Below are 27187 nucleotides of genomic sequence, written 5' to 3' on the forward strand. Positions count from 1 at the left end.
TATGTTTAAGATATTCAGTTATCACTTGCTAGCGATGATGTCCATGTAATACATGGTGTAGGCGTTTTGAACAATTTTATGATAAATAAAGCATTATGGTTGTGAACCGTATCAGGTTCGATCTAGCTTCTGCATTTGAAATTTTAACACCTGTCTTAGATATTTAATATTGGGTTTGTTAAGATGAGAAGGTGAAAATTAGGGTTTTTTGGATTTTGTGTGATGTATGACAGTGATTGTGGTATGAAAAATTTTGTATCCCCGAAATCCTAAGTTATAACACGCCCGAAAAATTTGGGGTGTTACATTATATCTATTTATATATTTTTTTAAAAATATAACTAATTATATAACAATAATTCTTTTTATTTCAATTATTTAATAGGATAAATTAGTTATTCTTAACAAACATCACTTGAGACAAACATCACTTGAGGCCTTAATGGCCCCTCGAACCTTGGGGTTCGGGGGCCTTTAATACGCCCCGAACCCTAGGGTTCGGGCAGCCATTAAAGAAGTCACCGTTAGCAGGTATGGTTGTCGTCATAGTCACTTCCCAATGTCCGTGTGTGTATATATATATATATATATGTCTGTGTACGTGGGAAGGCAAGTGGGTGGAGAAGATTGAGAGATTGTGTGGGAAGGCAAATGGGTGAAGAAGATTGCCTATGTGACTGTATGTATATATGTACATATATATATTTGTGTATGTGTTGGCCGTATCGTGGGTGGTGGTGGGCAATTCATTGAGAGAGAAAGTAGTTACGGGAGGATAAAAATGAGTTTTTAAAAGAGGACATTTGAGGTATATTAAAAAGTGATTGCGAAGAGTAAAATGTGTGTTTGTAAATAAAATTTTTCTAATTGTAATTCCAACACCAACAGAGGGGTATTTACGGTATACAACATCATGACCCGAACTAGGGCGAAAGTAAAAGCCAAAACCCGATAAAGGGGGGAATTATAGCCCCCGCCCCGCCCAAAGAAATTAATATATTATCAATTTGTATATTTTTTTCTTTCTTTCTTTCCGCGGACGGGAAAGAAGAATAAGCTCTGGTTTAGTAGCGCCGTTGATATCCATTCCAATCTCTCTCTCTCTCTCTCTCTCTCTCTCTCTCCCTATACTCTTCGAAGTTCATCGGCTGCGTCAGAAGATTTTCTACAGCGAACGGAGAGAAATCAACGGGCACGAACTCCGGCAAGCGGACGGCGAATCGATTGGTCGGAACCCTAATTTACTCGCGGCGCACGCCAGACTGTAATCTGTTTCTGGAAACCCTAGAGGTACCCGTTTTTCAACCCTAGGGTGGTGGTTCTTGGTGGCTGTACTGTTGAATCAGTGAATTCTTGTTGTTGTGCGTGTGTGTGGGGGGGACAGGGGTTGTGCCCCATGCGATTGAGCGGTTGTTTTTGATGCCGCCAGAGCCATTGCCTTGGGATCGGAAGGAGAGGAAGCACGAGCGGTCGTCGGAGCCCTTAGGCCCCGTGTCGCGATGGCGAGACTCTCCTCACCACCACGGCTCATCTTTCTCGTCCCGTGACTTCGCTCGCAGCAGGCCTCCAGGTGAGTCTCTTCAAAGGCTTTTTAATCTCCAATTTTCTCTCTTGTCGGTCCCATGTCAGGATTACACGCCCTGGTGGGAATTGAGATTTCGCCTATCTATTGTCTCTTTTTTGCTAAATGCTTGCACACGGATGTATTTTGGACGGATCTGTGCCTGTATTTAACGATCTATTTCTGAGGTGGTCATTGTTCTTGATTATCCTATAGATCTGGTCTTTTTCATATTTCTGCAACTCCCAAACGCAAGAACACGGGGTAAGAACGCTGTCTGGTTCTGGGTTGGAAAAGGGAAGGACGGAATAATAAGAGCAATATATTTTGCCTTCGTTTTCTTTGGGTTGTCCATCAGTTTCTTTCCTCTATCCTTCTGGAATCACCAATGTCTAGTTATTTTTTCATTTTCTTTTATTCCTTTTTTGAAAAAAAAAAAACAAAGGAAAACTGCTGAGGTAGGTAGCTGCAATTTCTCCTTCTTTCTCCTCTTCTATTTTTTCTTGCACAAGTTCCGAATAGATTCTGGAGTCATACTTTTCATGAGGAATTGCTTTTTTTTTTTTTACTGGTTTCTTGGAGGATCCCCTATTGTTTGAGCTAATTTTTTGGGTTACTTTGTGTTTATTTTTTAAGATCTTTGTGTTTGATGTTTTCTGCTGAAGGTCACAGTAGGCAAGCTGGTTGGCACCTCTATTCTGAAGAATCTGGCCATGGGCTCACGCCATTTCGGTTCAATGAAAAGATTTTGGATGATGAGAACTGCAGGCCATCTGGTACACGTGCAGATGGAAAACATAGCAGGAATAGCAGGGATAACAGGGGCTCCTCTAGCCAAAAAGATTGGAAAGGTCACTCTTGGGAAAATGGTGCATCCCCACATGGTCCTGGCAGACCAGTTGACGTGAGTGATCAGAAGTCAGTTGATAATATGCTAACTTGCAAATCTTATCCTCCTGACTTTAAAAACACGTGGGATCCCATTCACTTCAAAGACCAGCATGATAAGACCTGTAGTGTCAATGGCTTGACCACTGGCCAGAGATTTGAGAGAGAAAATTCACTGGGTCCAATTGATTGGAAGCCTCTTAAATGGACTCGATCAGGTAGTCTGTCATCACGGGGTTCTGGCTTCAGCCATTCAAGCAGCTCAAAGAGCATGGGAGTGGATTCTGCAGAGACAAAGTCCGAGGTGCAGCCAAGGAATGCTAGTCCGGCACAGTCCCCTTCGGCAGATGCTCTTGTCTGCACTACATCAGCTGCTCCGTCTGAAGAAACAAATTCCAGGAAGAAACCTCGTCTTAACTGGGGTGAGGGGCTGGCCAAGTATGAGAAGAAGAAAGTTGAAGGCCCTGATGATGGTGCAACTAATAAGCAGGGAATTGTTGCCTGTGCTAGCTTAGAACATTTGCCTTCTCCTGCCTCAAACTTGGCTGATAAAAGCCCTAGAATTGCTGGATTTTCAGATTGTGCTTCCCCTGCAACTCCCTCCTCAGTTGCTTGCAGTTCCTCACCAGGTATTTGTTCTGTGTTCAGCTAAATTATCCCTGGATAATTTTCAGAATTTGTTTAGATTGTGAAAGTATCAGATTTGTGAAATCTTTAACCGATATGGATGGTATTATTGTATCATCAGTCATGATGGAATTAATTTAGTTTAATAATATTGAATTAACAGGGTTTACTTGGTGCCATTGTAAAAATTTGGGCTAGCAAGTGTGAAATATGGTTTCTAGTTTGGTATAGAACTTAGTCAAACTATTATCAAGCTTGTGAGACATTAACCCAATATGGACTTTTTTGTTGAATGCTATGATGTGTAGCTTGTTTCCCCATCCCCATCCTGGGAAAAAATTTTGTAGTTTTCCTATTTGTACGATATTTTTTACTAAACGGAGGGGTTGATGCTTAATCCATTTTTGAGCAGTCTAATGTGGAATGTAATTTGTTGTCATTGTACTAGGTATTTGATTTCTGAATTGCAAATTGATTTTAATATTAGTTACCTTCTACTTTAGACTTTGCATCTGAGGCAATTAACAAGTAGGGTCATAAACAGTAGGTCCATTACAACATCCATCCTTCAAACCTTATTGGAAGATGGAAGACGCATTGGAGTTGAAATAAATACCTAATTATTATTATAGTCAAATTGGACCAAACTTCCCAAATTATTGTTTTGATATAACTATGGTAGATGTTTCTTGTTTTGTTGATTTTGTTGATGTTTTAGTAGGCATTGGGTCAATTGTTCAAAAGAGGGGCAGATGGTCAAAGTATGGAAGTCTGACCAACATTTAACGCATTCGTGAAATCTTTTTAATATTAAAGATATTTTATTGGACAATTATAAGATATCCTTGTTGTATGAGTCAATATGTTTTGTAGTTAAATACCAGTGTGAAAATATGGGTGTAATTGAGACTAAGATGTTATGGTAGATCAACAGCCTTACAAGAAATGACAGAATTACAAATGAAATTATTTGCATTAAGATTGAAGTGACAATTATTATTAAAATAAAATGCATGAAATGCAATTGAAATGGTTTGGATATCTGAGAAGAAAACCAAAATGTAATGTAACAAAACTGAAGATAAAAAAGTTTAGCGGGAAACTTTTAGGCATGGAATATTATGTAATGGCCTTACAAAAGATATGTTCATGACTAAGGATAATTGGAGAGTTAGAATTTATGTACTTAATTGGGATTATGTAGTCAGCCTCATTTAGTGAGATTACATAGCCAACCTCATTTAGTGAGATTAAGATAAATGATGACCATGTTGATATTGGCAATAGGCTTTGGATGATATTTTAGTGTAATAGGTGGTCAAGTCATTGACCATTATTGGAGGTCTTCTTGACCCTCCAACCCTTTCTTATGACTAAGTTCCTTGGGGAGTGCTTCTCTCTCTCTCAACCCTTTCCTATGACTAAGTTCCTTGGGGAGTGCCTCTCTCTCTCTCTCTCTCTCTCTCTCTCTCTCACTCGTGATGGCATTATGTGGTCCCTCTAATTATACACAACTTTCATGTTTGGTAAAGTGATTCCAAATAGCATTGTTTGGGCTTTCTTCATTATCATCCCATGGTTGGGAAGGATGTGTGGTTTTGACTTCAACAAGAGGAGTAGCTTCTTTTTTATTTCACCCCTTTGTGGGCAAGTTCATTCTAGTTAGGGGTGGCAATTCGTGTTGGCGGGTCGTAATCGTGTCGTGTCGAGACACACGTATAACACATATCAGGCTAACCCGAACACGACCCCTTTAATAATCGTGTCAAATTCCTTAAACCTGAACACGACACGTTTATTAAACGTGTAACACGACACGACCTGTTTAACCCGTTTAACTAAACGTGTCGTGTCATGTCACCTGTTAACCTGTTTAACCCGTTTAATTTAAACGGGTCGTGTTGTGTCACTTGTTAAACGTGTTATTTAGTTTTAAACGTGTTATTTCGTGTATAATCGTGTTAACGTGTTCAGATCAACCTACTAACCCTTTTAATTAAACGTGTCATTTCGTATATAATCGTGTTAACGTGTTCGGGTCAACCCGTTAGCACGTTTAATTAAACGTGTCATTTCGTGTCTAAACGGGTTAGACGGGTTGACCCGCCTAAGACACGGAAATAATCATGTCATAAACGGGTTGACCCGTTTATGACCCGAACCCGATTAATCCCAACCCTAACCCGCTTAACTCCGTGTCGTGTCCAAAATTGCCAGCCTTGATTCTAGTAAATGAAAGTGCATGTGGCAATGTTTTACTAGTTGAACATGCTAGCCCACTATTGGGACACATGTTTGATCTTACATAAGAAACATTAAGATTTATGAATATTCAAATTGGAATACTTGCACACCTTGGGTTTAAACATACCAAATTGTGAGCTAGTGGAGCGCTTGTATAGTGCGTCACTATTGTTTAGCACGTAAGGGTAACCACGTGAGATATTAGGTAAGAATTACTCTTGGACGCAAGGCATTTTGGGTATCCAAGTCATAATTAGAAATTTTGGAGTTATGTGACTTTAGAGACTATTGATTGAGGTTAGCCATGACAAGCCACTTGAATAGTTTTAGTGCTAGGGGGTTAACTTGGGTACGAGAGGTAGTTCATTTCTCGTGTCTTATCAAGAGTGAGTTCTAAGGGATAAGGTGTCTAAAGATAGTTCAATTGTATTTGGGAAATCCTCATCTCTTGAAGAAGAATTTGGTAGGGGGACTGGGTTATTTTATGACAAGTGACTTGGATAGTTTTAGTGCTAGGAGTTTAACTTGGCCAAGAGAGGAAGTTCATTTCTTGTGCATTATCAAGAGCAAGTTGTAAGGGATGAGGCGTATCTGAAGATAGTCAATTATATATGGGAAATCCTCATCTCTTGAAGAAGCATTTGCTAGGAGGCAATGTATTCTCTTTATATATTGGGGGGCTTCAGTCCAATGGTCAATGCCCTTTTTGCCTCTATTCCATCTTACCTTTGTTGCCCTGTTTCCTGCCCCTTTTTTGTCATCTTTTTACTCTTTTTTGTTTTTTGGGCGTCATATCTATGATTGAGTTATCAACACGTGTTTTGTGCTCATTGTGACAGAAAGAGAGAGCTTCCCACAGGTCTTGTAGAGATTGAGCTCCCCCCTAGGGCTGCATTTTTTGCTTGGTCTCATATGTTTATTCTATCCTGATTTTAGATCATTTGAGAAGAAGGGGGATTCATGGGTTTGGATTGGGACTCTGTGTGTAAGGTGGCATGGGAATCAATTGACTAATTATAGCATCACTGTATCATGGCTCATAATATTTGGAGTTTATATGTATTATTTTTCATGGATCATATATGATGTTGCATCCATTTCCCATAATCGTGATCCTAAGCATGGTTGGAATGTAACCTATGAGACAATTAATTGACCAGTCCCTTTTGTTTTATATGGAAGTATTTGACATGCGAAGAATGGGGAAAGTTAAATGAGCCGCACTAGGAAACTTTGGGAGAAGAAAATTGAACAAAGGTTTAGGATAAAAAGTGTGGTCTTTAAAACTAATTTGATTTTATGCTTGGTAGCTTAACAATTATGCAATTTACTTACTGAGATCCTAATGGAAATCAAAGATAAACAATAAGATTTGAGTATGGTATTTACTCATAGACTTGGAGAAAGCTTATGATAGACTCTATAGAGAAGTTTTGTGGAAGGTGTTGGAGAAGAAAGGGGTTTTGATTGCTTATATATAGGAGTTTTGATTGCTTGTATCATCAAGTAGAAACTTGTGGAGGAGATGTTCTGTCTTTTTTAATTGCATTGATATTTTATCACTACTATGGATTTGGCCCATTATTTCTTTGCTCTTGCAATTAATAAACCGACAATTGCACATCCATTAAGTGCCTTGGTGTATGTTATTTGCAGATGATATTGTCTTGATGGATGAGATAGAAAAATGTGTGAACAATAAACTTATGAACTATGTGGAGACACTTTAGAACCTATAGGTTTCAAATTAAGTAGGTTGAAAATTGAGTATGTGGAATATAAGTTAAATAAAATGGAAGTATGGATGATGTTATTGTGAAGACTTGGACATCAAGTTATCTTAAAAAGGGATTGATTTTTGATATCTTGGATCAATTGTTCGAGGAGGAGAAGAGATTATGAAGGATATTACTCATGGAACCAAGGCATAATGGTTAAAATGAAGTGTGTTGAACATTTTATGTGATTGTAAAACCCTTTAAATCTAAAATGGAAGTTTTATTGAACAACTATAAGACCATGTTTTGGAATGGTCAGAATCTTGGGTAGTTGAACACCAACATGTGTAAAATATGAGCATAACTACAATGAGAATGTTATGGTGGATTTGCTACCATACAAGAAAAGACAAAATAAGAAAAGGGATCATATGTAATAAGATTGGTAGTGACATCTATTGAAGACAAGAGTAGGGAGTCACAATTAAGATAATTTTTAGACGTCTAAAAAAAACTGATAAAGTACTTGTGAGGGGAGTGAATAAAATGTTGGAAATTTGTAGCAAAAAAATCGGAGATGAAGACTTAAGAGAACTTGATGTAAAACTCTAGAGAATGACACATGATATAATGACTTCACAAATGATATGGCCAGAATGTATAGAGATTGCTGGAGGTCTAGAATTTGTGGCCAGCCCCCATGTAGCAGGATTAAAGCTTGTGTTGTAGATACCGAGATTCATTACTTAAAAGAGTACCATGTGCAGAATTCTTTTTTTGTGGTATTTACTCTTTAGGTTATATAAATTTTATCTACCGGTTGTCTTACAATATCTGCCTTTCTTGGATGCTGCTCCTTTTCATAATATTTTACCTGAAAGGAAAATACCCCATCTGTATAGTCCTCCAATTTTTCACCCTTTATCTCATCATCAACTCAGTATGAATCTTGTACTGCAGTTGATACTTAGCAGATTTGTAGGCACCATTCTTGAAATTCTGATAAGTTAGGTAAATAATTGTGTTTGATATATGTGAGATGATACCTGCTGACGATTAGCATGTCTTGTTCAATTCAGCGCTTGAAATCTTAGTCTCATAATTATAGTTGTCTTTTATAAGATGTGTGACTTTAGCAAAGTTTGTTTATTATTATCAGTCTGCTGCTATCACCAATTAAGGTATCAACTATGTAGTTCCTTGGGTTATTTATTGTTCCTCCTATAATCAGTTAGCCTGATTTGATCTATTGGCAAAAAGTTCATGGAATTCTCTCTCAGTGCAAGATTTCTTCTCTCCATGCTAACATCTTCCAATTCTTTCACATCCCCCTCCCCTTCCCCAACCTATCTCCGTTTAGAGAAACTGAATTGATTGTATTACAAATTTCTAGAAGTATGCATCTATACACTAGAGCTATATGTCTTTGATGCTATATGTCTTTGATGCGACTTGGGTTCACAGTTGTAGAGAGGTAGAGAGAAAGTGGTGATGGCATGTTGAGGTGGTGGTGGTGATGGTGGCTTGGTAGAAAGAAGAGGAGACAGGGTATCAGCAGCAAGAGAGGGGGGCAGAGGGAGAGGTAGGAAGCAGTGATGGTATTTGAGGATGGAAGAGTCAACAGTTGAAGTGTGAGGGGGGAGAAAGCTGTGAAGTTGAGGCGAGCAGGAGGCAATGTGTGAAGCATGAGGAAGGAGACAATTTTGGCCATTAAGGGGAGGGAAGGAGGCTACATTTAGGGATGGGAATGGGCTGTCTCTAGGATAGAGGGTAGGGGGATAAAGCTGCGCTGGTGGCCATAAATTCAAGTGGATTGAAGTTAATGGTTGAAGGAGGCAGTGGCAAGTGTTTTCTCTTTTCTTTCTTTTATACATATAAATTTCTCTTTTTTGGGGTTTTTTTTTTGGGTGGGGGGGGGGGGGGGTTGGGTTTGTCAAGTGTTAGCAACTCTATAGGATGTAACATGTGGGGGAAGGCAGTTGCAATAGTTGAGGGAGGCATCAACCGACATCCATGCAGTGTGATGGCAGTAGACCAAATATGCCCTTCATGGAGACAAAAGCAAGATCTCTCTCTCTCTCTCTCTCTCTCTCATTATGCAGGGTTAAATTTGTAATCGAAGTAATATGTCTATAAGTGAAATTCAGGCATAGTAATTGTAGGGGTTAGTTGTCCCCTTCCCTTGTCAATGGTATGAAGTTGTAGTAGGTGGTACTTAATCTAATTGACATTTTATAAGTAGTTGAAATTAATTGTAATAAATCACCCAAGTTGATTCTCTTAACTTCCCTTTGGATTTTTATCTGCAGCGGATTATATATTCATAAAAAATCTGGCAGATTTATTTCTTTCAAATTCTTTCAACAGTTTTCCCTTTGAATAATGTACTATTATTTTTTCTTTTAGGGTGGGGGTTGGCATTTAACTTTGTATGCTGTTGCCATGTAGTTCTCGAGTTTCAAGATTTCCTTCTAAAATAGAAAAGAAGGAACCATACATAGTTGGATAAATGAATTCCCTCTAAGTTTTAAGGTGATATTGTTGAAAATTGCTTCTCTCGTGCACCCATCATTAGTTTGTAAGGCCATGTATTGTTAGGAATACATTTTTGCCCATGAGTGATATCTTATCTGATAATGTTGGGGAGCAGCTATTCAATGTCCTGATTAATTAGGCTGTTTTTTCATGGCAATATTGGTTTCCTTGCTTCAATGTTGGTTTAAACAAGTCAAATGTTGCTTAAATTTTTTCCCGAACTATTCCTGCTGATCCAGCTTTTAAACTTGTCACTTCTTCTTTTAACAGGTTTGGAGGAGAAACCATTTGTCAAGACAGCGAATATTGATAATGATGCTGGCAATTTAAGTGGTTCCCCGCGCGTCCTGTCTCAGGATCATCTTGAAGGCAGGGAGTTTAATTTAAATAATTTGGAGATCACTCCAATTGCTAATTTAATCTCTTCCGTAAGTGAACTCCTTCAATCTGATAATCCAGTTTTAGTGGATTCTAGCTTTGTGAGATCCACCGCTATCAACAAGCTGCTTTCATGGAAGGGCAGTATTTTAAAGGCATTGGAGACCACTGAATTGGAAATTGATTCACTTGAAAATGAGTTGAAGTTGTTAATATCTGATTCTGGAAATAGTCCTTGTCCAGCAGCATCCAGTTCTTTGCAAGACAAATGTGAAGAAAAGTCACGTGAAGTAGTCACTTCTAATTTAATTGGTAGGCCTGCAACACTGCAGCTTCCTTCTTCTGAAGACATGATTGCTGAGAAGGTAGTTAGTGGGTTGGTAGAAGAACATGCTCAAAGTAGAGATGAGTATGTTGACAGTCCGGGCACTGTAACATCTAAATTTGTTGAGCCCTTTTCTTCAGTGAAGGATTCTACTCTTTCTGATCCAATTAAGCATGGTGAGAGCCCTGTTGATTTGGATTCAAGTAAATGTAGAAACCTGGAGGTGGAATGTGCAGTTTATCCTTCCAACAAGGAGAAGACAGGTTTATCAGTTAGTGATGGTGATGGCCAGCTGATAGCAAGCAAGAGCTATCCTGCTTCTCCTGACAGAAATGACATATCATGTGATCTGATACTATCTTCCAACAAAGATTCTGCCAATCAAGCTTCTGAAGTATTTAATAAAGTATTGCCATCTGAAAATTGTCATATTGATACCTTCAGTACAAATAATGGCCCAATTGATCCACTGGTCAAGGAAAAGTTTGCAATGAGGAAGCATTTTTTAACATTCAAAGAGAGAGTTATTGCTGTCAAATTCAGGGCATTTCAGCAATTGTGGAAGGAAGATATGCGATTGCTTTCTATAAGGAAAAATCGTACAAAATCTCACAGAAGATTGGAACTTAGCTCCCGTATAACACATGGAAACTACCAAAAGCATCGGTCCTCTGTTCGATCTCGTTTTTCTGCCCCTGGTAAGAATAGTCCTTTTTTGTTAGTTGCATGCTAGGACCTTTTTGCATCATCTTAAAAATCTCAAATCTGTTATTATGATTAAAATATGGACACATACATTTATTACATTTACTAATTAAGGGATCATTATTGTCTTCTAATTTAACCAATTCTATTAATTAATTTCTTTCTTCATGAAATCTCAATTATGGAGGCCTTTATCTGCAGGGTTTAGGTGTACTTTTGTGGTATCAATATTCTGATTAGCCAGAATTATTAATGGACTATGCAGGCTAGTAAATTGTCTCAATCAATGTCATGTGTGTAATGTTTTATTGCTGCTTATCTGCAATAGGTTTTCTTTGGTAACCAATAGTTTTTGTTATGCATTTATGTGATCTGAGTTTATTTTACATCATGTTTCTATTTACAATTCCTACAAACATGGACAGTCCCTTGGAAAGTTGATGGATTACTTCTCAATTGCACTGGGCTTGCAATATTTAGAGCATATTTTCTTTTTCATTTTTGGTATAGAGCGGGTGATGCTAGCCTCTGATTTGATAGTCATGGGGTTGGACTAAAAGTTCAAGAGGTGTACAGTCATGTTTGGTTTCCCATCATACGGTTGTGGGAGGAATACCTGAGGTTTTCCATAGAAAGTCAGATTATTTAATTAGAGGCCAGTTTACTTTTTTCCCTTTATTTTGAGGTTGTGAGAGGATGTCTGATTGAGGGTTCTTCCATTCTCATCAAGTCTTCATGCATTTGTTTTTAATCATCTCATTGTAAATAGGCATGCTGGTTCTCTATTGTGCAGGTTCCACCTCTTGAGGCGGTTTCTTGTCTTTCTATATGGTTTTTACTTCTCATCACAAAAGGAAAAAGAAGTGTGCTTCATTAATGATATATTAAATCTGATTAATTTCTTTAGAGAATTACACCTGGAACATGGATGGTGTTTATGCTCAGCAAGTTGTTCTACACACAACTCTGGTCTGTACACAACTTTGCTGTAGTGTGCCATTCTTTAGTGCATGGATGCTATCATACTTGTTGACATACACAATGCTGCATCCTTGTGCTTTTTGGAGGATTATGCTATAGTGAATTGCAGTTCGGTATATACAAGGATATGGGATGCATTTAATTTAGTTTTTGATGTGTTATTACACATCCTCTTCAGAGATAGATTGCATTTTAAGTTTTTGATGTGTTATGATATGTGCTCTTAAAGAGTTAGGAATGTGTTCATGCCTGCCAACATGGATTCAGTGGAGTTCGATTGAAATTTCTATTAGTTACCATATCATTCTTTTCCAGATAATAAAATATATGAGAATTGGGCTTGCTTCATCGGGACATTTAGGAGTTTTTGACTGATGGATAACAGAATTAATGCCGGCATTATTGCTTTCATTTCCAAGCAAAATTCTAAAAATGGTTGATGCGTTATGTTTCACTTGTTTCATTTCCCAAGATAAATGTTACAGTGGATGGTTTCATATTATCTTCTTAATGTGGAGCAAGGAAGTTGAAGCAATCATATACCTGGGATTAAAGATTGAAGAGCTGGAAAATTTTAGGTTAACTGGCCTGGTGGTGAATGGTGTCACTTAGCTTCTTGCTGTCGTATATGTTTCCACAATTGATGAAAACATGGCTAATTACAGTTAATTTCATACCATTAGATTTGTTTGTCTTTATTGATGTTTCATACTGTTATTTTTTTAATCAAATTGTGCAATAGATGTCTATGTATGAGGCCATTTCTAATTTTTGTCTTGTCAAGTGTATGTGCACTAGAAGACTACCTTGGGATTTTAATGTGATCAGAGTCAACTTTGGTGATGGTTTATTTTGTATTTATATTTCCTTCTCCACAATTTGATTTGTATTTTGCATAATGTCTTTGCAGCCCTGAATCAAAGCCTAGTCCCCAATACGGTGATACTTAATTCAATGAGCAAGCTACTTTCAGATTCATCGTTCAAGCTTTACAGGAATTCACTTAAAATGCCTGCTTTGATCTTGGACAAGGAGAAGACAAATTCAATGTTCATTTCAAGTAACAGTTTAGTTCAAGATCCCTTTGCTGCTGAGAAAGAAAGGGCTATGATTAACCCTTGGACAACAGAAGAGAAGCAAATATTTATGGATAACCTTGCCACTTTTGGGAAAGATTTTGGGAAGATTGCTTCTTTTCTTGATCACAAGACAACTGCTGATTGCATTGAGTTCTACTACAAAAACCATAAGTCAGATTCTTTTGTGAAGATAAAGAAGAAACCCCAGTTTGCTAATAACTACCTGGTGACATCAGGGAAACGGTGGAATCCTGAGATAAATGCGGCATCCCTTGACATGTTGGGTGCAGCTTCAGCAATTGCATCTAATGCTGATGGTATGGAAAATCAGCGGAAATGTACTGCAAGGTTCTTGCTGCGGGCGCCTAGTGATCATAATATTCCTCAGGGTGATGTTGACTTCAAGGAGGCAGGTAGTCCTCACTCCTTTTGTAATGAAAGAGAAACAGAGGCTGCTGATGTCTTGGCTGGTATCTGTGGTTCACTATCATCAGAAGCAATGAGTTCTTGCATCACAAGTTCTTTTGACCTTGGAGAGAGTTACCCAGACTGGAAGTGCCAATGGTTGTGCTCTTCAATTAGACGACCTTTGACACCTGACGTCACACAGAATGTTGATGATGAGACTTGTTCAGATGAGAGTTGTGGGGAGATGGATTATACTGACTGGAAGGATGAGGAGAAATCAATTTTTATACAGGCTGTATCATCTTATGGTACAGATTTTGCTATGATTTCAAGATGTGTGAGAACAAAATCAAAGGATCAATGCAAGGTCTTCTTTAGCAAGGCTCGCAAGTGCCTTGGACTGGATAATATTTGTCCTAGGCCTGATGATGGAGCACCAATAAGGGATGATGCTAATGGTGGTGGGACTGACAATGAAGACGCTTGTGTTGTGGAGGCTTGTTTAGTTGTCTGCAGTGAGAAGTCAGGGTCTAAAATGGATGAAGACATGCTACTCAGTGATTTTAACTTGAAACATTGTGAATCTGATCCTATGGTGACCATGAGCTTGCAGACTGACCTGAGTATTGAGGACAACAATGGAGCAGGAAAAATTGATTGTAAAGGTCATGAGCGTCAGTTGGTGCCCATGCCCACCCATAACTTGCAGGCAGAGGGTAAACTGGAGATTGATATTAGTGGTGAGAGTAAGATGGAAAATGGTGTTGATAGCACCCCTCTGATGGTGCAGCCCCAGAAAGATGCTCATCTGATACCTGCTGATATTGAAGCTGAAGTAGATGAAGCTGCTGGAGAAGGCAATTCTATGGCAGAACCAATGGCTGTTGAAGAGCTTAATGATCAACAATGTCTTCCTGTATCAGGTGCTGGGGATGAGCTTACAGGTGTGGCTTCGGATTCTACTGTGCTTCTTAAATCAGAACAGGAAGGGTTGATGGTATCAGAAAATAATTTAAATGTCAAGCAAGATGAAAATGGGGTTGCAAATACAGGTGACTTGAATTGTCTTAATAAAGATATGCATTCTAATGCAAATGCTTCTGATCTTGCTGCAAATACAAATGCTCCAATGGACTTTAACATTTGCCCCAAACAGGAACATGGTCATAAGATTATCCTGGACTTGAACCCTCCACACAAGCCTCATGCAATCTCAGTGGAGCAGGATGTTTTGCTGGTAAATGCAAAATGTATGAACGAAGACTCTTCTGCTAGTCAGTACAAGCAGACTATCAGACAGGATCCACCGTTGGTGTTGGATTTCCGTAATATCAGTGAGTGGCAGTTGAAAAAATCAACCAGCTTGGATAACGATAGCCTGCTTCAGCCTGGATCGGTGTTGGGCCATGTAGAGTCCCACCAAGTTCTCAGTGGATATCCAGTACCAGTGATGGCCAAGAAAGAGATGAATGGGGATATTGGGTCCTTGAAACTGGCTTCATCTCAAAGCCTATCAAAAGTTAAGGGGGATTTTGATGGTGGTATTTATTTGTCACAGGAATGCTTTCTTCAGAAGTGTAATAGTCCAAAAGCCCAGACTTCAGTGGTTGAGCTTCCGTTTCTGTCCCATGAACAGAAAAACACTCATTCTAGACATCATTCATGGAGTTCTTCTGACAGTGAAAAACCGTTCAGGAATGGTGATGTGAAACTGTTTGGCAAGATTTTGACTCATCAGTCATCTCAGCAGAAACAGAATACTAGCTGTATCCATGAGAATGAAGACAATGGGGTTGAACATTCTAAGTGCCTGAAATATAATGGTACCAACAGTGTCGACACAAATTCAGTTCCAGCAAAGTTTGATAGCAATAATTATCTGGGCCTAGAGAAAGTTCCTGTGAGAAGTTACGGATACTGGGATGGAAATAGAATACAGACTGGGTTTTCTACCTTACCTGACTCTGCTATCTTGCTAGCAAAGTATCCAGCTGCGTTTGGTAATTACTCAACTTCATCCAACATGGAGCAGCAGCAGCAGCAGCCATTGCATTCAGTTGGTAAGAGCAATGAGCGCAATCTGAATGGTTTATCAGTTTTTCCCAGCAGAGACATGACTAACAGCAATGGAGTGGTAGATTACCATTTGTACAGGAACCGAGAAGGTATTAGGGTGCAGCCATTCACAGTCGATATAAAGCAGCAGCAGCAGCAGCGACAAGACGTGTTATTCTGTGACGCACAAAACCGGAACGGCTTTGAATCCATACCGAGTATACAACAGCAGGCTAGGGGGGTGGTTGGGATCAATGTTGTGGGGAGAGGAGGAATTATCGGGGGAGCTTGCACTACTGGTGTTTCGGACCCCGTGGCGGCCCTTAAAATGCACTATGCCAAAACGGAGCAGTATGGCGGCGGTGGCGGGAGCATCAGCAGAGAGGAGGAATCTTGGAGAGGTGGTGAGGGGGGGGATGTAGGCAGGTAGAAAGAAGTGAGTTGCAGTGGAGGACTAGGCTGGACTGGAATTGATCTGGAGATGGCAAATTCTTTCTTTTGCCTTTGCCGTTGGCATCCATCCTTTGTATAATAGTTTTTGTAACTTTGAATGAATGAATGAATGAATGAATGCGTCGCGCAAATCGATAGGGCAACAACAATGGCCGGCCCCCAAAATCCGTCAGTCTTTTTTTTTTTTTGGGTGAAAAGGGATTTGTAGGTGCTTGTAAAATTTTAGCAGCCAGCCAGCTATCTCTCTCTCTCTCTCTCTCTCTCTCTCTGTATTTGTTGTATGTGATGATGATATGAAGATGATGGAAATGCAGAAATAATCTGACACCAAAAGCAACTTAAATTATTATTTTGATTTTGCGTTTATTTACCGGGTCCCAGTCAAATGAAGATACTGACAAATCGTGATCCCCCACAGCCTATTTGACGTAAGCTGGATGGTCACCTTAATTTATTCTCTCTATGTTTTGACTCATTATGTTTGATTTGTATTCTGTGCTGGAAAGGTGTTTTTGCTGAATTTTTATGGTATCCGATGGTGTATGATTAAAGGGTGTAGGTTTATCGATTCTCTTTGGAATATCTGTTTTGTTTATGAAATCCTCAAACCACCTCTCTATCTAGGAATTTAATAATATCTGTTTCTTTCTGATGGTGGGTGGGTGGTGGACTTCATTTATTTATTTAAACACTAGTAGATTAGATTTCTTTTGTTAAAAAAAAAAATAAAATATGATTATTAACCCAGGTGTTTAGATCAGTTTGAAGGAGATATAAACTGATATTACATCTGTGCAATGTTGGTTGGGTACGGTAAAGGTAACAACTCACCTCTCGGAGCTCTCGTTAAATGAGAAAGATCTGTGAGAGAGAGTAGTCACTGATAAGGCATATGAACACAATCTCACAATAGCTATCCACATGGACACATGAGAACTCATCAGCCCCGTGTATATATATATACAACACCAAATAGTCTCAATGCTCACTTTGGGCTTATTAGCCCATACAACACAAAATATAAAGAAAAACGAAAAGGAAATGACAAAAGAACATTCAGCTCTTTGCCCTCAACATAACTATACTTTAAGAAACAAGAAATTCTCATGCTTATGCCCTCATACAACAAGCTCAAGCTTACAAGAGATGTAAGAGGAACTAGAACTTGCCTTAAAAAGCTCTCTTGATGATCTTTTTTGAGCCAACAAGCCTCTCTAAATCCATTTACTTCACACACTCAAAAGAAAACTAGCAAAAGGGGAGACAAATAAGAAGATGAAGGTAGCTTTACTCTTCAACTCCTTTGGAAACCCAACAATCAACAAGAAGAATGAGAGAAACCTGATCTCTTTCTTCCTCTCCCAAGAGCCCTCCTTTCCTTCTCTTCCTTTACTTCTCTCCTTTCATGCAACAATTGAACCCCTTACTCTTATATATATACACACACACATATCCATAATGACTTAAATGCCCCCTATGGCTTAATCTCTTAAATGCAAATCTTTCTAATATTAGATTAGGTACCAATTAGACACCAAATAATATCTCAATACTTATCTTGATTTATTTTGGGTCCCATCTCCTATGAAGTCAAACCTTTGACTTTTTCGTCGTGTTGCTTTCTTCACCATTGTAACTAAAAATTTCACACAAAACAAATATTTTATTTCCTTACACATTTTCTGAACCCACTAACGGGTCATTACAGTAAGTAAATTTCTCTCTTTTTTTTTAATTGAGTTACAGCTAGATTTTGACAGTTAAAATGATTATTTTGCTCATTGACCAAATTAGTAAATTGATTGCTGGCAACGTACTGCTAGAGTCAACTCTTGGGGCGAGGCTAGAAGGAAGGAAGGAAGGAAGGAATCAATCATATATTATAGTGGCGGGCGGGAGAGGAGAGTATTGGTAATCACATCCTAAACATTATTGGATCACCATGTTGTTGTATGTTATATAAGTGGTATGGTATTACCTCCTCCTCCATCTCCATCTCCATGAATAATTCTCTTACCAAATGTTTTCATACTCTAAAAATTTATATTAATTATACAATATCCTAATAAATCATCATTTAATAATAATGTAGACAAACTAAAAGGGTAAATCACCCTTCATCAAGCCAAGCCAAGCCATCTAAACTCTCTGTTTGCCTTCTTTTTTTTTGGTTGGTACAGCAACAACAATAACATTTAATGAATAAATCAATAATCCAATGCCTCCATGTCTTATTTCCTCCATTAATGGACAAAAAGAATGTAACAATTGAAAATCAATAACAGGAACAAACAAACAATACAAAAGACAAATCAATAGTATAGCTTCACAGAACAGCAGCAAGTCGTATACCACACGATCTAAGCCACTAAATATTTTTTTTTTTTAAGCAAAGCCACTAAATATTAGCAGGAACTTTGTTCCAGTCTGCAATGTCCATCTTCAGCTCCGGCAACTAGCAACTGCTTAGAGCAATTAACTGAGGCTTCTGTAAGAGCTAACTTTCTTGCAGCAACCGATTTCAGCCGGTGCCTTTCTGCCCTGGAGCCGATAACCTGTCCCAATACCGATGCCCCAATGGTAAAAGCCATAGCTGTCTTAGGCATCAACACCGACTTTCGAAGCATAGCTATGAAGGGAACTGCTGCATGGATGGCTGCAAACCATGAAGGTGAGAACTTCTCGGTATGCTCCTTCCATATTCCTAAAGGAACATTTGCCGCCATGCCCAATAATCCGATCACAAGAACCTTTGCAGGGAGGGGCTGTGGTCGCAGGGTTTTTGCAAAGGCTGTTTGTGCAAGAGCTGCTCTGGCTGCAATAATTGCTGGGGGGCACTTTACTTTCATGCCAAAGGCTGGCTGAACAGCCTTTGCAACGAGTGGAACTACCTGACTTACTGCCCGGAATGACTTTGCAATTGGGCAATTCCCTGTTTCTAACCACTCGTTGCTCATTGCCTCATGCTTCGAGTCTCCTCCCTGAAAGATCAATGACAGTACCTTTGAGAGACAAAGAATTGGCACTATTTGCATAAAATTCATAAATGTTCAAGTTTCTGTTTCATTATGTGATGGACATGGAATTGATCAAAATATTCAATTGAGGAACATGCTTTAAACTTGTACAGCATAACCGAATGGAATATTTAGTTTAGCTGTAACTGTAATATACCTGTGAAGAATTTCCTTTCTTGGAAGATTTCAATTTTCTTTTCTGATTCTTCCATTTCTCAGAAAATGCATCAAAGCCAAAGGGTCCTCCAGGTCCAAAAGCTGAGAGACTAATGATGGCTGCCTTTGCTGCTAAAGGATTAAACTGAAACGGTGCCGGTTTAGAATCTTTCTCCTCAGCACGCACAAATGATCTTCCAGAAAGTGGGACAATGCCATTTTGCCCATGGAAAAGCCTGAAAGCAATTTCAAAATTGGGACCATCCTCAAAAATTGGGCCTTTAGCTCCTTGCACCTATAAGTAAAGGAGGAAAACTTAGTGTGTTTATCCTAATTGAGGACATGCAGGTGTGAGAAACCATGGACCAAGTAAACAGACTTTCCAAACCCAGCATAACAGGTGAGACAAGTGCTAACCATGCACCAAGGTACTACCTTGAGCTAAAATCATCATCACAATGTCCAGAATACATGTTGAGAGATTAGACGAGTTTTATGTTGCTTATGGGAAACCTAATGCTACTCTCATCATCCTTTATCCAGGTGTGAGACCAGCTGATAAGAAGGAAAATCTTCAACCCTAGAAGTGTTTGGGGGATTACTCAACCCAACAGAGTTTATGTTCAGCTAAAATAGCTAGTACAATGTATGCTTTTAATACTGTAATGATGTGTCTAATGTTGCATGTTGACTCGTTGAGTAGGGACACAAACAAACAGATCGTCCATGTGTGATAAAAAACTATTTAGGGGTGATGTTTTGTGTAGTTTTGTGATGGTCTGCTCCTAATTCCCAAAAATTAACCAGACTGGTGTAGTTATCATGTCATGCGCTTTTCTTAAGTCAACCCTATGCTTATCTGCTTACTCACCCACCAATGCATGCACCCACTGCCTGATACAGTTAGTTTCAAGTCATATAAAACTTAACTAAATGCGGCAAGTATCTGTTGGTTCAATTGCATTTCAAGTATTTTCTTTTATCCCATTTCCCCCAGTCTTTGCATGGCAGCACCGTCTTCCAATTCTACACATGCAGATGGCACCTCCTTGTTGAGTCACCAAGTTTTACTGTCTAGTGGCTTAACCTTTGCAATAATCTGGAATTCTCAACTGGGGGTGGCTTTACTAAACTTACATCATAAAACCAAACTGAACAGTATTTTTTGCTTTGTTTGATTTGTTTTAGAAGCTTTTCACAGTTCAGTTCCGAGTCAGGAATTTGAGAAAAAAGCTGCTTCTTCTGATCTGCCTTAGGCATCAACCTGAGACATTTCATGTGCATGGTGCACCTCCAATCAGGAGAAACAAATAGTATTGAGATAGCTTGGCTACATTATGATGAGCTATTAGATGCATGAATAATTTATTAATAAACTGAACACTTACAGGTGTTGGGAAAGCCATTGATGAGGAGAAGGAAAAATTAGTTGGCTCATTAATGTTCCGAAGAAATGGGCACATAATAATGTTCTGCTGAGAATGTTGAGCCTCCTCTGTTGTGTTCCTAAAGAAAACGTCCATTTTGTTTACACCAGATGACCTATAGAATTGAAATAAGTCAAACATCAGCATCTTTCCAGCATTATAGCCAAGGAATATACAAACAGGCATAAAGTCCAAAAAAGAAAGAGCCAAAAATAAACCTAAAATTTCAGTGTATTAATTGAATCGTTGCAGTGTAAACAGAAGAAAGCACTAACAGAACGACAGGAATTCGTGAATTACAGAAAGTTGATTCAAGATATAGCATCACTAGCCACAAACTAAGGTAAAAATCCAATTATAGATTCTATAGTATTGATTAATGGACCTTCATTGCAAAAAGTCTAATTCTTTTTGAACTCAAGCCAAGGTATGGTTCCAAAACTGAGTTGTAGCATTTGTAAGATATGTAAACTAAAAACTAAAAACCATTCACATGAATTTATAGCCAATCCAATGAACAATTCCCATTACGCGTATGCACATTGCACATCTTATACCTACACTTTTTTGACTTTTTGGGGCAGTGTAGTCTTATGTTTTATACACTTTCTCTATGGTTGGCACACCCATTGTGACTCTCTTAATGTACAGCATTTTTACATACAACATCAGCATATCATGTCTTAATCCTACAATGTGAAGTTGGCTAGTACACTACCCTTTTTATGTATCGAAAAGAAAAGGCAAAGTTCAGCAGAAAAGAAAAATGAGCTCATTAAGCAAAATTTGAGTTAACTGAGAAAATCCTCACAATTTTCTCAGCAAAACGCAATAACTTTATAATGACAGAAAACAAAGTCAAAGTAAGAAATGAGACATGAAACACTTGAGGTGCTGTTGGCCAGAAATATAAAAAATCTGCACAGAGAAACGCTCAAACCAAGAAGCATAGATACGGGCATGTAACAGATACAAAATGAGTTCGACATACCGACGTTATAACTTTAAAAATGAAAAAATCAAGTCATGGAAACAAGTATACATACTATGCAACTTTATATACTATCTACATATTAACAAATTCCACATTTTTTATATAGAAAAAAACATTTTTATCAATAAAAATGAATATCATTGTCCACACATCGAATTTTTAACATAAGTGTGAAGAGAAGAAACTTAATATCTATTTTGAAGAGCTCTATCCATAAGTATCGTTTTCCACACATCTTTCTGTATTTTGTCATTTCATCACTAGATTTTGAAGTTATGACAAATATATTCACAAATCATATCCACCAAGTGTCCAACTATATCTCCTCCTTAGTCTAGCCCATGCTTCTTGGCTATCCAAAAACAGAACAATTTCACTTAAGAAAATCAATCATCACCATAATTCTTTTCTTAGAACACCCCAACTAGTACCCACCCACCCATACAGATAGAACTCAACCACATGGGATGGGCTAAAATTCATCAATGCAGAAGAAAAAAAAAAAAAAAACCAAAAGATTCGAACAAAACAAAACTTGCCCAAGATTACAGTTGAAAATCAAATCATACATTGAAGCAACATCAGGGATCATAGCTCAGACTTCAACTACCACAACCTTGGAACATGATATCGTCAATCAAAACAGTTAATGCTTTCGGAACCCAACAATACCTTGTTCAGATGGAATGCAAAGAAAACCCAAAAGGCAAGAGAAATCTGAGCTGAGAGAAGAGGAGACAAAGGAAGGAATCAATAGGCAAAAGGTGAATGGGTTTGCTCCGTGTTTTCCACACGCCGGCGTTGATATTGATGTTTGAGCAGCTGTGGTTGAGTTGGCTGCTTTGTTTGACATTGGAATCGCTCTTTTTTGGGTCAGCGCGAGGCTGCTGTGAATTTGTCAAGCGTTGAATCAATCGTACAAGGAATCAACCACGTAACCCTTAAACGGTGGTATCCGATTGATTCCGCCCAACCGGAATCGGTCCGATTGAACCGGCAGCACGTCTCAATTTTTTTATTTGAATAATGATTTTTTTTTTTTTTTTCAAATTTGAACACATGTGACGTTGACAATATAACACATCAATGCATATCCATGCATTGATAGCTCAACTTTTAATACAAGAGTAAAATAATTCCTTTCACAATCTTAATTTATAATTTATTATGATTTAGCCCCCCTTCCCTTTTTTTTTTTTTTTGGTACCACCTATAGTTTGGTTCGATTTTTTAAAAAAGTAATGTTAACAAGTGTTATAATAATAATAATAATAATAATAAATGTATGTTATTTTTAGATATGTAATATTTATTATACATAATTTTTTAACTCAAATATTTTTATTAATTAATAAAATATAATATATTTATTATTACGTAATATGAGTGTTTGAAGATTGAAAATAATATATAATAAATATACTATATTTAAAATAAAATAAAAGTTGGATTAATTTCACCCAACACTTTCAATTTGCGAGAAAAAAAAAGAAGTGAAAATTACAAAAATACTAACCCTTCTTGATTTCGTTTACCGCTCAACATTTTTCCTTTCCACGTTAATTAACAACTGTTAAAATTAATAATAATCTTCAAAATACTCCTCATTTCTCTCTATTGTAATAAAATAAAATAAAAGTAAAGAAAAGACAGTTAAAAGATACTAGTGGTGGAGGGCAGTTGTAGAGCGCCTGCCAATGGCTCAACCATTGGGTTTTCCCCATCTTCAGGTGTTGGAGATAAAAAGGTGAAGAAAGAAAGAAAGAAAGAAAAAGTTAACAGGAGAGAGCAAAATTGTTATTTTGTATGATTTGTTAATAACAAAAAAAAAAAATATTATTTTTAAAGATATAAAAATAATTAATGTCTTTTAAATAAATCACCCTTTTTAATAAAATTCCCGTCCAAATGGCTTTTATGGCGGTCTGTGTATGTATTTATTAGGAGGATTATCTATAACAGTTTCTTTTATATGGTTTAATTAAAAAATAATAATTTCTGTGTCACTTTCAACAAGCCAAAAATAACGGCTATTAAAATTGAAATAGAACATCTTTATTCCTTTTGAAAAAACATTATTTCTTTCCGGGTCCTTCTATTCATGTTGAATTTGAATTTCTTTATTTTTCCCATAAAATAAAATAAAATAATAAGTCTTAAGGAGCTAATACCAAAAATACCCCTACAAACAGAAGAAAAAAGACTTAAAGACGGATTTTGACCCCCCCCCCCCCCCCCCCCCCCCCCCACAAAAAAAGCCCATGTTTTATCTTACGAGTTAATTAATTTGCATTGGAGGAAATATGACAGGAGGAGCTGTATTTTCAAAGAAACTACAAATCACACTAAGTGGCAGATCATATGATATGAATCACTTATAAAAACCAAACACAGCTGCCATTTGCATATTTTCATCTCTCTCTCTCTCTCTCTCTCTCTCTCTCTATATTCCACTCTTTAACAAGTTTGTTTGATGATGAAATCTGTTGGCAAGTTCAGATAAGCCACAGAAACACTAAAAAGTATGCCCAAAATAACACTACCCCTGACAGCGAAACTTGCAAAACTTATAGCATGGTTCTCCGGCTTGGGTGAATTCTCTTCTATATTCAAGCTGCTGCTGAGCTGGAGTTGCTTCCCCCTGACAAATTTTGCTTCCTTTCTGCCTGCAGTGACCTGCAGAGTGACTCGAGCCTTTCCTTTTGGTTCTTCGATTTCTCCAGCTGTTTCTTCAAGCGCTCACGCTGCTCACTCAAAGAAAGATGATAGTGAGTGCTGCATTGCTCGGTAAAATCAAAAGAAATCCTAAACACCTGCTAGTTGGTCAATGAACAAGTCATGATATTAAGTTGGTTGTTCATTGAAAATGACAAAATCATGGGCTCTGACAGGAGGAAGCCTGACATGGCTCCATCCATCGCCGACTGCATGTTAGCAGCTAAGACTGCTTTGAAACTGCAGTCTGCTTAGAAGAAAAGGCCAAAGATGGCCAGCAGCTCCGAAACTAGTTATGTACAGACATGTCTTTCTGTTCGTACTTAGACGCTTATTTCTTAAGCCAAAATCAATAGGCACCAACTAAGTCACAGAAGGTATACCATTCCAAATAAAATAGTACAAGAACAAGACCTTCAGTTCTTCCAACCACAGTAACTCAGGTAATTTTGTTCCCTTTTCTAGTATCAACTTAGTTGTGTGAAACTAATGGTTAGTTTTCAGATTTTTCAATTTCATCTCCAGATGACAAGGAACTCTTCTTCCTGGTATTAAGACTACTTCTCTTGATTTTTGTGACAAAGTAACTTAAACCTTCTATTCGTCTACTATTATAACTCAAAATTATCTAGACTTGATCCATGTTGGTAATTGTGAGGCACCAACTGTTTCTTTAAGTGGTTATAGTTACTTTGCAACCTTCATTGACGATTTCTATCAAAAGGTGTGGGTTTTCATCCTTAGAAGAAAATCTAATGCTTTTAAAAATTCAAATTTTTTAAAGCATTAGTGGACAATCAAAAGATTTGAAAATTGAATGTCTTCGAATTGACAATGGAGGAGAGTTTTGATCGAAGGAGTTTAATGATTTTTCGAGCATGGCATTAAATGTCACTTGGCCATTCATGAAACACCCCAACAGAATGGGAATGGTGTTGCTGAGAGGATGAATTGTACTCTCATGGAATGTGCTAGATGCATATTGAGCACTTCAAAATTAAGAGTGGAATTTTGGGCCGGAATAGTGAATACTGCTTGTTATTTGGTCAACTAGATCGCACACAATTTCTCTTGACATGAAGACTCGTGAGGAGCTTTGGTCTAATAAACCTACTGATTACTCTTTGTTCGTATGTTCAATTGTTATGCTTTACATCTGGGTTCCTAGAGGAGGAAAATGAAAATTGGTAAAAATTCCTAGAGGGGACAAATTGTGAGAGAGATCCAACAACCAGGAAGTACACTATTATCCAAGATTTTTTTTTTTAGAAGATCCATTTCAAGCCACAATTTCGAAAGCAAGAAAGGGTTAAGATGTCAGTTGAACAAGAAGTGCAAATTGAACACGATCAACTTGATAATGATGTGGTTCAGGAGGAGGTAGTTCAAAGTAGAGCTAAATCTAAATCTTTGGATTCATCTCATGAGAAGACTTCTCATGGTGATATCCACTTTCCAAACCTCCAATGAGGTTAAAGATTTCATCACTACTTTTGAGTCTCATGCTAATCTTATTAGTCCTGCTTATGTTGCTTTGTCAGAAAAGCATGAACCAACTTCATTCAAAGAGGCTTGTCTATTACAATGGAATAGGAGATGGAGTCCCTGCATAAAAACAAAACTTCGGATCTTGTTCAACTACCAAAAGAGAGGAAAGCTGTTGGATGTCACTGGGTTTACAAGCAGAAGGACTCAGAGGGAAATATAGAAAATCCAAAGCCAGATTGGTAATGAAAGGGTATGCTAAAAATCTAATACTGACTTTGATGATATTTTCTCCTGCTCTTTGTATAATTACTATCAGAGTTGCTTTGACTCTTGATGTTGTTGATCTAAAGTTGGAGCAATTAGATATGAAAACTATTTCCTTGCATGGTGACTTAAATGATAAGATTTATTTAACACAACTCGAAGGTTTTGTGGAATAAGGTAAAAGAAATTTGGTTTGCCAGAAAAACAGATCACTTTACGGTCTAAAATAGGCACCTAAATGTTGGTATAAACAATTTTGACTTTTGTATTATAAGGTTGGGTTATTGTAGATGTGAGGCAGACTATTATGCTTATTTTTGTGACTTTAATTATAGATATTTCTGCATCAAGTTATTGTATGTCCATGATATGATTGTCGCAGGCAATAGCAAGAACTACATGAAAAGCTCAGTTGGATAGGGAATTCAAAATGAATGATTTGGCTGTCGTAGATCAAATTCTTGGGATGAAAATACTTGGAAAAAGGAAGGATAGGAGGATCTGGTTGACACAAGAAAGTTACATCAAAAGAGTTCTGCAGAGATCCAATATGCAGAATGCTAAACCAGTAAACATCCCATTTCCCGTCCAAAAAAAGTTGTCTTCTAAACAATGTCCTAACACTGGATTAGAGAAGGCAAAGATGCCTGGAGTGCCATTTTCATCAGCAATAGGGAGTCTTATGTTTTACCATGTATAGAAGGCCTAACATTACGAATACAATGGAGCTATGAGCAAATAACATGGCAAATCCTGGTCATGATCATTGGGAAGCTGTGAAAAATGAAGCAGACGTAGATTTTGCTTATCACTTGCAAGGAAGCTATTTAGTTGGAAAGACTTCTCAAGGAATTGATAATAAGATGTGATGTGATTCGTGTTCATCATGACAGTCAAAGTGTCTTGTGCTTAGCAAGGAATCTAGCTTTTCACTCCCATACAAAGCATATTGATGTTTGTTATCACTTTGTCTGAGACATAGTAGAGGATCGCAAAATTCCTCCTAAGGAAGTACACAAAGACATAGTTGTCAAAGGCGCAAGGCACACTAGGCATAAATTAGTGTTTGGGGCCTAGGGTGCGAGGGGCAAGGTAAAGCACAAGACTCAAGCACACAAGGTACACATTTACTCAAAAATACTTATACACTATTCTTTTCAATATGTACC

At 37.8% G+C, this 27187-nt stretch overlaps 3 protein-coding genes across 5 annotated transcripts in view; 1 reads left to right on the forward strand and 2 right to left on the reverse strand.

The window, feature by feature from the left end:
• The first annotated feature begins 1028 nt into the window (after positions 1–1028).
• On the forward strand, positions 1029–16432 carry LOC127796770 (uncharacterized). Its single transcript, XM_052329147.1, has 4 exons — positions 1029–1570; positions 2227–3078; positions 9844–10974; positions 12873–16432. The coding sequence occupies exons 1-4, from the start codon at positions 1420–1422 to the stop codon at positions 15932–15934; spliced, it is 5196 nt and encodes a 1731-aa protein (XP_052185107.1). The 5' UTR covers positions 1029–1419; the 3' UTR covers positions 15935–16432.
• A 1736-nt stretch (positions 16433–18168) lies between these two features.
• Positions 18169–22451, reverse strand: LOC127796387 (uncharacterized). Of its 3 annotated transcripts, none has more exons than XM_052328489.1 (4): positions 22121–22451; positions 20519–20672; positions 19132–19425; positions 18169–18938 (listed from the first exon to the last, which is right to left on the reverse strand). In XM_052328489.1, the coding sequence occupies exons 1-4, from the start codon at positions 22141–22143 to the stop codon at positions 18363–18365; spliced, it is 1047 nt and encodes a 348-aa protein (XP_052184449.1). In that variant the 5' UTR covers positions 22144–22451; the 3' UTR covers positions 18169–18362. The 3 variants fall into 3 exon arrangements, with proteins under 3 accessions (XP_052184449.1, XP_052184450.1, XP_052184451.1); XM_052328490.1 differs by having other exon boundaries at positions 22224–22449; XM_052328491.1 differs by lacking the exon at positions 22121–22451 and having other exon boundaries at positions 19132–19366; positions 20519–20665.
• A 1440-nt stretch (positions 22452–23891) lies between these two features.
• LOC127797106 (uncharacterized) overlaps positions 23892–27187 on the reverse strand; it is a 91872-nt gene continuing 88576 nt past the window's right edge. Inside the window, exon 12 of the mRNA XM_052329643.1 lies at positions 23892–24295. Within this exon, the coding sequence (XP_052185603.1) occupies positions 24161–24295 (135 nt within the window). The 3' untranslated portion in view covers positions 23892–24160. The remainder of the gene's footprint in view (positions 24296–27187) is intronic.

Source organism: Diospyros lotus, chromosome 3 (genome assembly GCF_014633365.1).
Source record: "Diospyros lotus cultivar Yz01 chromosome 3, ASM1463336v1, whole genome shotgun sequence".
Lineage (NCBI taxonomy): Eukaryota > Viridiplantae > Streptophyta > Magnoliopsida > Ericales > Ebenaceae > Diospyros > Diospyros lotus.

What these genes read in the sequence shown, in the direction of transcription:
- LOC127796770 (XM_052329147.1), top strand. Translation starts at nt 1,420, where the DNA reads ATGCCGCCAGAGCCATTGCCTTGGGATCGGAAGGAGAGGAAGCACGAG. An exon ending in TGCTTGCAGTTCCTCACCAG is followed by an intron (nt 3,079 to 9,843) that starts GTATTTGTTCTG and finishes TTCTTTTAACAG; the next exon opens with GTTTGGAGGAGAAACCATTT. An exon ending in ATCTCGTTTTTCTGCCCCTG is followed by an intron (nt 10,975 to 12,872) that starts GTAAGAATAGTC and finishes ATGTCTTTGCAG; the next exon opens with CCCTGAATCAAAGCCTAGTC.
- LOC127796387 (XM_052328489.1), bottom strand. Translation starts at nt 22,143, where the DNA reads ATGATCCCTGATGTTGCTTCAAT. An exon ending in CAATGGCTTTCCCAACACCT is followed by an intron (nt 19,426 to 20,518) that starts GTAAGTGTTCAG and finishes CTTTACTTATAG; the next exon opens with GTGCAAGGAGCTAAAGGCCC. An exon ending in AGAAAGGAAATTCTTCACAG is followed by an intron (nt 18,939 to 19,131) that starts GTATATTACAGT and finishes TTGATCTTTCAG; the next exon opens with GGAGGAGACTCGAAGCATGA.